Raw genomic sequence first — 10269 nt, forward strand, 5'->3', positions numbered from 1 at the left:
TTGGGGCTCTGGAAAACTCTAGATCTGGGGACCGACTCCTGCAGGGGTGGGAAAGAGGGTTCCGGTCTGGGGCGAGTCCACTCTTCTTCCTCTGTCAAATGAGGCAGGGTGGACTTTCCATGAACTGCAGAGTGGGTGACCTCTGACATGGCCTAAGGGGGTCCTAGCGAATGCATTTTAATTCGGGACACCTCTTCAACAGGCAAGGTGGGTGCTGGGAAAAGTGAGGCCACAAGACCTGGGAGGTCATGGGGACGGGTAGTTGGGGCAGAGGAGCACCGTGTGCCTTTCAAGAGCAGACAACACCGTCCGGACGCCCAGACAGGCAAGGACTGGTCACATGGGAGGTGCGGGTCTGGCAGGGTCAGAGGTAAGACTGCAGGGTGGACAGAGAAGTCTGTATGTGACCCCAGAGTCAAAAGACCACGTTCCACGTTCTAGCTCGGTTCTAGGTCAGCAGTTAACACTGCCTCCCCTGGGCCCAGTGCCGTGACAGTCTCGGACTTGGGCACAAATTGGGCTGGGTCCCCCACCCGGCGAAGGCTTAAGACAGAATCACACTGGGGCACCTGGGTGGCTCAGTCGGTTAAACATCACCGACAGTGTGGAGCCTGCTTGGGATTCTCTCTCTCCCTCTCTCTCTGCCCCTCCCCTGCACACTCATTCTCCCCCTCAAATGAATAAACATTAAAAAAATAAAAGAGACGCCTGTGTGGCTCAGTCAGTTAAGTGTCCGACTCTCAATCTCGGCTCAGGTTGTAATCTCACGGTGCGTGAGTTTGAGTCCCGTGTCGGGCTCTGCACTGACAGTGCAGGCTGCTTGGGGTTCCCTCTCTCCCCCTCTCTCTCTGCTCCTCCCCTGCTCGAGCTCTTTCTCTCTCAAAAATAAATAAGTAAACATTTTTCTAAAAGACAGAAGCACACCATCCTCTGGTGCATGACATAGTGGGATGGGTGCATGCCAGCGGGCAGGCTGTAGGCAGACCAGGGAAGTGGGGTGGTCGGCAAGAGCATGGAGGGGAGTGTGAGGTGAGCCTTGCAAGATGGCTGGGGATTGTGACCGAGGGACACAGAGTAGAGGGCACGGGTGGTGGGGAGACGCCTGAGCGAAGCCAGGGAGGCGCTGTGTCCGTGGGCCAGCAAGTCGACTGGTATGTTTTGTCCTAAGACTGCATCATGGAAAGGAAGGCAGGCAGGAAGGTTGGGTCACTTTTTTTTGAAGCTTATTTATTTATTTTGGTAGAGAGCGAGAGAGAGAGAGCACACGCAGGGGGAGGGGCGGGGGCGGGGACAGAGAGAATCCTAAGCTGGCTCCATACCGTCAGTGCAGAGCCCGACACGGGGCCTCGAACCCACAAACCACAAGATCATGACTTGAGCCGAAGTCAAGAGTCGGACGCTTGACTGACTGAGCCACCTAGGGTGCCCCAAGGTTGGGGCATCTTAATGAAGCTCTTGAAGGCCTTGAAGTCGAGAAGCACGGGGGAGCTACAGACAGTTGGTGGAAGTGGAAGGCGGGGCATGTGATTCCCCAACAAGAGCTTGCTACCAGCCCCTGGTCCCAACGTGTTTCACCCAAAAGCTGTCAGTCCGTCTCCTGCACCTGCACGTCCTGACCTGCTGGGGCGCCGGGGTCCCTGTGGCAGCAGGGAAACTGGCGGCGGGGGGGGGGGGCGGCATTTGAAGCAGCCATTGGGTAGCCAGCACGGGGCTCAGGGAGCAGGTGGGGCATCGGGTGACGTGAACGAACGGCGCTTCTCTCCCCCAGGGACGCCCTGCTCACCAGCACCATCAACTGTGTCACCAGCTTCATCTCTGGGTTTGCCATCTTCTCCATCCTTGGTTACATGGCCCATGAACACAAGGTCAACATTGAGGACGTTGCCACCGAAGGTGGGTGGGCGGACGCAGCCCACGAAGGGCGGGGGCTGTGGGAACGAGAGGGCTGGGCGTGGAGGCTTCCAAATCTTCCAGCTGCCGCTGAGACTGTCAGTGGGGAGTTCCCGGCAGTCCTGGCCCCTGCTTATGTAACGGAACCTTCCCTGAGTCGGGCTAGGCAGGATCGATTTTGGAGCTGAGCGCTTGACATCCCTTCATTAGTTCTCACACCGCCGTGGGTGGTAAAGTGTTAATCGGCCCACTTTACAGGTGAGAAAACTGAGACTCAGGCTGTGTGAGCTGCCCAAGGTCACCCAGCTAGTGAGCAGTGGTGCTAGTGTTCAAGCCCTGAGCTGTCCGACTCTGGAGACTGGCCTTCCCTACTGTTTTCTCGTAGTCTTATGGCCACAAAGAGGTCGAGGCCCGGGAGGGAACTCTAATGGACCCCGAGGACCACAAACTTTTCAGAGTAGGAGGCTCCCTGAGGGTGTGCGGGCATGGGCCTCGCGGCCTGGAGCTTGGAGCTGCCCGGGCGAGGCGCTGCTCTCTGGCCTGGCTGTTTGAGGTCAACCTCCCCGGGACCGTGACAACCTACGAGCTGGATCCAGCTTCTCCTGTCACCCGCGGACCCTTGGTTGCTCTGCCTCAGGTGACTGGCCAAGTTCCGCCGGGCTGGCTGGGCTGACGGCCTCAGCTACCCTTGTCCCATCGGCAGCTCCGACCAGCGGGCCCAGCCGCTGACGAGGTCCTCGGTGTTTCTCACAGGAGCCGGCCTGGTTTTCATCCTGTATCCAGAAGCCATTTCCACCCTGTCGGGATCCACATTCTGGGCTGTCGTGTTCTTCATCATGCTTCTGGCTCTGGGAATTGACAGCTCGGTGAGTGACCCTGCTCGGGGTACCCCACCACACACACGCTGGGCCTGACCCTCCCCATCCCCCAAGTACTCAGCCTGACGTCCCCGCTTGGTTACCGGTTGTTTCCAGAAAGCCCTAATTAAATGCAGACAAGGCCTCACTCAAAAAAAGGGCAAGACTTAGGCCAAGGTTAAGAACCAGTAGAAACGTGATGGCATCACAGAATTCACATCGGAAGAGACCTCCTCGGAGCCAGCCGGGCGCCCTCCTCTCACACCTAGGGGAGCTGAATTTGGAGGGGGCCCGGATGGAACTTTTCTTCTCTAACCAAGCACCCTTCCCATTATATTTCATCACCAGTGGCCGACACAACACTTTGAGTCTCATTAGCTTCTTAGTACCTTTTTTGTTAACCCATATGCGAGATTAGATTTCCGGACCTCTTTATGTCTGTGTCCACCTTCGGTACGTCATGCCCGAAAATTTGCAAGAAGTCTCTGCGTAGGGAAGTGCGTTGAGAAGGATTCTGAGGCTGCTTCCAGGCTCGTAGGAAGGAATACTGATTTTGATTAACACCGTCTGCCGAGGGGACAGGGGACACGTATAGGTAGAGAGTGACAGCGTGTGCACCTCTTATCTGCCATCCCAGGCTTGGGGGATCACTGGAGTGAGCACATGATTATTACTCATATGAGACCCTTTCCGACTCTGAGAGTCTGGCGTGAAAAATCCTTGTCAGAAAACGCTGCCTCAAGTTCCAGCCACCGGAAACGCTCTTTTGGTGGTTGTTTCCAGAAAGCCCTCTGCTTATATGCAGGTAGATTCCATGCATGAGCAGTTTGGCATTTTACCCCCTGCCCTCTTCCTGGGCTAATCAGTACTGGCTCAGGCCAACTGCGTGGGACCGGAGACAGGTACCTGTGATCAGAGGGACACAGGAGTTAACTTTCCAGCCTCCCCCACATAGTTTGGGAGTTCTGAGTTTGGTTGAGGACAGGGCAGAGTGGGGTGAGGATGAGGAGGAAGGCAAGGCCGCCACCAGGGTGCCCGTGTCTCCTGGGCTTTGGGAGGTCCCAGGGAGCTGGGGCCTGGGACCCAGGTGCAGGCGGTCTCTCATCCATGCTCCTCGCCCTGCCTGGCTCCGTGCAGATGGGAGGCATGGAGGCCGTCATCACAGGCCTGGCGGATGACTTCCAGGTCCTGAAGAGACACCGGAAACTCTTCACATTTGGTGTCACCTTTGGAACCTTCCTTCTGGCCCTGTTCTGCATAACCAAGGTGAGGAGGGGCTGGGCCCTGGGTCACCTGGAGCTCTGGAGGCTGCATTTCAATCCAGTCGGGCATCCCCAGCCTTGGAGCTGGGGTGGGGAGGGCCAGGGTGAGCTCAGCGGGGAAGGGAGGCGGGACCTCAGCCCTGCAGCCCGATCCCCGGGGCTAACCCCCCAGTGTCCTCAGTCTCCCGCCTCTGAGCCTGAAGAATTCCAGGCTACTCTTTCAACTGCTTATTTGTTTGAGGGGCAGCCAAAGTCCCTGTGAAAGCCCTGTCCCATTTGCTGGCTGAAATACCCACCCTCAGGCCCAGGGACTACAGAAGACCTTCAGTAGAAAGCAAATATGCAACATGGAGACAGTGGAACCACAACCCTGTCACCTGCCTTCTCAAACAGGGTTCTGAGCCAGCGGGACAGGGGGCAGGTGAATTGGGGTGGATGTGGTCCATGGCCATTTCTGGCCGGGATGGCCTCAGGCTTTGTCTCTCCGTGCCCAGGGTGGGATATACGTGCTGACCCTGCTGGACACCTTTGCGGCGGGGACCTCCATTCTGTTTGCTGTGCTCATGGAAGCCATCGGAGTCTCCTGGTTTTATGGTACGAGCAGGGCCCTGGAAAAGCCTCACCCCCACCCGCAGAGGCAAAGGGGCTCTCCTTTTCCAGCGCGGCCACGGCCTGATTCCAGAGTCGAGCAAGTAGCTTGTCAGGGAATAGGTCTTCCAGCCCCCAGCTCATCTTTGCATGAATTCCTTTTAACGGGAGGCTGCAAAGCCCCCCAGGGGCACCCAGTGCCAGCTTTTAGCAAGGGACTCAGGGAGCTGCTGATCCCCAAGCCGTGCAATTCGTTCTAGAGTGAGATCGCCGCATTTAGCAAACAGAATACAAGACGCCCAGTTAAACTTGAATTTCAGATAAACAATGAGTAATTGGTAATTAATTTACTGTTAAGTATGTCCCAAATATTGCATGGGATGAATTAAACCAAAATCTCTTTCGTTATCTTTCTGAAATTCAGATATAACCGAGTGTCTTACTGTTTCTCTGATGACCTTATTCTGGAGCTGAATGGGGAGAAAGCATTACAAACTGTCAAATGTGTTCTGTTTTCTTTTTTCCCCACGTGTCACATCAAAGAGTTAATCCACGTGAGTCTGGACATCACTGTTTGTTTTTTTTTTTTAATGTTTACTTTTGAGAGAGACAGAGAGAGAGAGCGAGAGAGCGAGAGAGCGAGAGAGAGAGAGAGAGAGAGAGTGGATGGGGGAGGGTAAGAAAGAGAGGAAGACACAGAATCCGAAGCAGGTTCCAGGCTCCCAGCTGTCAGCATGGAGCCCGACGCGGGGCTCGAACTCACGAACCGTGAGATCACGACCTGAGCCGAAGTCGGAAGCTTAACCCACTGAGCCACCCAGGCGCCCCCGTCATCACTGTTCTAAAAGACAGGGAACAGGGCAAAGTGGCAGGCTTGGGAGCCAGGCCGCCCTGGCTGTGTTACCTGGAGCAAGTCCCCTCTGCTCCCGGAGCACTGTGTTCCCCCTGAAAAACAAATCAGAATGGCACATAAAAGGTGATACTGTTTTTCTTAACTTTTTAACTGCAATACAGTCGACACACAGTGTTACATTAGTTTCAGGTGCAAGGCATCGTGATTGGACACCCCTGTCCATTACTCAGTGCTCCCCAGGAGAAGTACAGTCACCATCTGTCACCAAACAATGTCACTACAGTACTGTTCATTATCTTCCCTGCACTCATGACTTACTTATGTTCTAACTGGAAGTTTGTACCTCTTAATCCCTTCTGTCTGTGTGTTGTATCCCTTTCCCGCCTGGCTCCCCTCCAGCAACCACCAGTGTATTCAAGAGTGTGTGTGTTTTTTTCTTTGTTTCTTTTTTACTTTGTTCCTTTGGTTTGTGTTTTAGATTCCACATAGAAGCGAAGTCATATGGCCTTTGTGTCTCTGTGGCGGACATGGTGACCTCTAGGTCCGTCCGTGTTGTCACAAATGGCACTTGCTGGGTGTCTCTTCTTCCCTGTTCTTCGCCAGCCACTGCCGGCGCCCGGGGCTCCTAAGTGCCAGGGTGTCCGAGCCTTGCCCCGCTGCCCCCTGGGCAGCCTGACTCTCAGGGGAGGGCAGCAGGGGGCGGCCCAGTGCTCCTCAGGGACCGGTGTAACAGCCTGCCCTGTGTGTGCACAGGTGTGGACAGGTTCAGCAACGACATCCAGCAGATGATGGGGTTCAAGCCAGGCCTGTACTGGAGACTGTGCTGGAAGTTCGTGAGCCCCGCCTTCCTCCTGGTGCGTACCGTGTGGCCCGGCCTTCCTGGGGAGAGGGGGCTGTGTCTGGGCTGGGGGGGCGGGGCGCGGGGATCTTTGCTTTGCGGGTGGAGGTTCTGGGGAGCAGAGCCCGGGTTATGCAGAGGGGACACTCAGGACACTCAGCCCCGCCGTGGCAGGGGCTCCAGGGGGGCTGTGTGCACCACCACTCGGCCCAGCTCCAGGGTCACCTTGCCACTCCTTTTCTCTGTTTCTGGCTCCCTTTGTCCCCTTTGGTCATCATTTGCTTGCTGAATGAATTCCTCCTCCTTCTCTACCTCCTTTCTCTTTTTCTCTTGCTTTCTTGTCTCCGTCCCCTGGCCCCTCACTTCCCACGGATCTTCCACTGCCTCTCTCCCACCCGCTTCCTCTGTCCTCTCCCCGTGGCTCCCCGTCCTGCTCTGTCTTCACGTCCCTCCTCCTGTCCCTTCCCACTGCCCGCTGTCCCGCAGTTTGTGGTGGTGATGAGTGTCGTCAACTTCAAGCCACTCACCTACGATGACTACATCTTCCCGCTCTGGGCCAACTGGGTTGGATGGGGCATCGCGCTGTCCTCCATGGTCCTGGTGCCTGCCTACAGCGTCTACAAGTTCTTCAGCACGCGGGGCTCCCTTCGGGAGGTAAGCTTGGGGCCGCCAGGCGGTGCGGGGGACAGGACGGGAGGGATGTCCCCGGTCATCCCCGATGCGACGGGAGAGGACAGACACGAGGACACGGACCCCAGAGCCGCCACCACGGCCAAGTCGTTTCCCGCCCCCCGCCCCCAGTTTCCACACTGGTACCCTGGGGATAGCACTATGGATCTTGAGAAGACACAGGAAGCGCTCAGCACAGTGCCGGGCACAGAGGACACGTTCAAGGCTTGCTGCCCACTGTTATGTCTGTGTCGGGTGCACACATGCTCTGACTGCACTCAGTCCCTACCGATGTTTATGTGAGGAGGTGACACTCAGGTCTGTCGTGTCCCAGATGCCCCCACTCTCCCAGTCTGAGCTCACTGTGACCTGATCATCGAAGCTTTTACCTGCCTCCTTCCTGAACCCGACACCTTCCTCTCTTACTTGTACGCGTTGTGTGTGCATGTGCACGGAGAAAGGTTGAGGGAACGGTGCCTTCACTCTCAAATTATGTCTGTCCTATTTCGTTGATAGGCCTTTTCTTTCATAAATAATGGTGACGGTCTTTTCCTAATGTCCTTACTTCGGAAGATGAAGTTTCATTCCTTCATCCCTTCATGCCCTGACTTTCCAGCTATTTGGTGTGAGTCTACACGGCCCCAGCAGTCCGCTGGGCACCAGATGCAACTCCCCAGAGCTCACATTCTAAAGAGGGGACAGACAGATAAATGAGGGCATCAGGAAGCGGGCCACACAAGGGCTGGGGGAAGAGGGTCCCAGGCCGGGCTTCTCTGTCCCCTCCCCCGGCTCCTTGTGACATGTTTTCTGTCCTTGAAATCCCACATCCAGGAGCCTCCGGTCACCGGGAGGGTCTGTGCTCTGTCAGCGCATCCTGGGCCTGAGAACCACGATCTGCTTTGCGCTTTTTATTTGTCACACTGTGGGAGCAGGGAGGGCGTCCCACCTTGCAGGGATCGGTCATTGATCCAGATGCCTTCCCGAGTCCCCGCCCTGTGTCTGCACCCCAGGGAGGGCCTGCCCTGATCCCCAGCAACGCTACTCCATCTTCTGGGCCCTCGTTGTGCTCCGAGCCTGTCCTCTGCAACACTTCAGCTGTGGTTTCGAAATTGCCCGTGTGCTTGTGTGTTCCCCAAAGCACAGACCGTGTGCGTCTCCTTGAGCTCTGCAGCCCCAGGGCCTCACCTCGTGTCTGACCACAGTAGTCGACCCCATAAACACGGACTAGACCAATGAGTCCGTGTGAACCGACCCGGGCCACAAACAAGGACAGTGTGTCTTGTGTGGACCTCACACGCTGTCCTTGTGGGACTTCAGGGCCAGAATGCAGGTGGCCTGTGTCTGGGCTGCCGGGAGGTGCTCCTGGGCCCGGCTGAGGCCTCCTCCCCCTCCCCGTCTTCTCACAGAGGCTGGCCTATGGCATCACCCCGGAGAACGAGCATCACCTGGTGGCCCAGAGGGATGTCAGGCAATTCCAAGTAGGTGCAGGCCGGACCGCTCTGGGCGGGAGGCCGGACCGTTCCGGGCGGGGGGCCCTAGCTGCCCCCCACTGTATGCTGGCTGCACATACCACATGCTACAAAACCCTGAGCAGCTGTGGGGCTATCGTCCCAGGGGTGTGGTGTCAGGAATGGCGGAGAGGGGCCTGTCCCCTGCTTCTACTAGCTTCCAGCTGCCCCTCTGCTCCTTGGTCCTGGGAAACCACACGTCCAGTCTTTCCGAAGCTTTATTTCCTCTCTGTAAGTTGTCACCCTAGGCTGGGGATCTCTTATCTCGCAGGATGAGCCACAGGATGGCCTAAGTCCTTTAACTTTAAAACCCTGGGGGTTGGGGGCTGGGGGAGGGTCCTCGTGAGCCCCCTGCTTCAGACTTGCTGTGCCACTTTGCGAGGCTTCCTCGCCCTTTCTGGGCCCAAGTGACGGTTAGGGAGTCAGCCTGCACGTTCTCTGGGGTCTTTGGAGGGAGGGGCTGTGTTCTCTGCCTCCCCGTGCTTCCGCTGTCCTTCTGGGCCCCGGGTCCTCTCGTCCCCACCCGCCTCTGGCCTTGGCATCACGACCCTGCCATCTTCCTCCACAGCTGCAGCACTGGCTGGCCATCTGAGCCCCAGGGAGGGACCCTGCCGTGCCGACGTCCAGGTCCAAGGCTTTGCTGCCACCCCGGACACAGTCTTGGGACTCCTCTCCCGAAAGATGTTCTCTCCATCCCTACCCCTCTTTCCCCAGTTACAAATGATTTAGTGACCTCGTTTTTATTCACCTTCTGTTCATCTGGCCCGGAGGCTTTGAGCTTGGATTGGAAAGTCTGGAGGGGGAGGAGGAGGGGAGGGAACAGGAAAAGTGACTTCCATCGAGCCCCTTTTGTTTTGGGAAAGCCTCACCCACCCTGGGATCTGGCCCAGGCTGAGCTCCATCCACGGCTCGGGCAGAATTCACCACTACCTTGCTTGCACTTTGGGGCCACAGGAGAAATCCCGCCCGCCAAATCAGAGAGAGGATGTCGCTTTTGGCCAGATACCATAAAACCGAACACAAACAAAAAGGCCGGCTGTGTCTGGGGCAGGGGATCCTCTCTCTCTCTTGCCACCCAGTCAGCATTCTGGTGTCTGAACCTTGATCAGGGAGCGTGGCTTGGTTTGTTCCGGTCATCAGTCTGGATAGATGCTTTGGAGGCTTGTGAGAAGAATCCTTCATGGTTAGTTTTCACTCTGGCTAAGCTGAATCTGATTTGTGCGTGTTCTGGAACATTCTTCCAGCTTCTGGTGGTCAGAGGGTCCAGAGCCATGGATGTCACGAGGCAAAATGTAGATGAGCCGCAGTGAGGAGGTTTTGCAGAAGTACCAGATGAGCTCATAGAGGCCACGTGCAGGTCTTTGTCTGTCGGGCACATGGGGCCCAGAAACCCATCTGTGGCTTCTGAGATCTTTCTGGGGGACTTGGGACAGGAACCCAGCGAGGCCAGAAGTGTGTCTGTACTATGGAATTCTCTGCCGTCCTCACAGGGACAGGTGGATGCCCAAGGGCATCCTGATAGGCTGTTTGTTTATCTGTTGTCCGCAGACACCTGCAAAGGTCTTCCCTGGGAATCCCACCCAGCACGGACCAGGGCTCTCAAGTGGTGGGGAGTTGGCCCTGAAAACTCCCTTTGTCTCTCCTGATGGTCTTAACTTGGCATCTGAGGGCATGGTGGAGCCAAGCAGGTAGCAACCTGGTCAGTCAAGTCGAGGGGAAAATATTCTGAGCTGAAGGAGCAGGATGATGGTTTTAGAGAATTTGCAGGTTGACTTCTGATACACATTTGCAAGTGGCGCCCTCT

The 10269-nt window shown here is 56.5% G+C and overlaps 1 protein-coding gene across 1 annotated transcript in view; it reads left to right on the top strand.

The window, feature by feature from the left end:
• Positions 1 to 9830, top strand: part of SLC6A2 (solute carrier family 6 member 2) — a 46867-nt gene extending 37037 nt beyond the window's left edge. Inside the window, exons 8-15 of the mRNA XM_042969816.1 lie at positions 1769 to 1893; positions 2644 to 2756; positions 3885 to 4013; positions 4504 to 4603; positions 6204 to 6304; positions 6775 to 6942; positions 8364 to 8435; positions 9034 to 9830. Of these exons, the coding sequence (XP_042825750.1) occupies positions 1769 to 1893; positions 2644 to 2756; positions 3885 to 4013; positions 4504 to 4603; positions 6204 to 6304; positions 6775 to 6942; positions 8364 to 8435; positions 9034 to 9057 (832 nt within the window). The 3' untranslated portion in view covers positions 9058 to 9830. The remainder of the gene's footprint in view (positions 1 to 1768; positions 1894 to 2643; positions 2757 to 3884; positions 4014 to 4503; positions 4604 to 6203; positions 6305 to 6774; positions 6943 to 8363; positions 8436 to 9033) is intronic.
• Positions 9831 to 10269: the final 439 nt, after the last annotated feature.

Source organism: Panthera tigris, chromosome E2, assembly GCF_018350195.1.
Source record: "Panthera tigris isolate Pti1 chromosome E2, P.tigris_Pti1_mat1.1, whole genome shotgun sequence".
Lineage (NCBI taxonomy): Eukaryota > Metazoa > Chordata > Mammalia > Carnivora > Felidae > Panthera > Panthera tigris.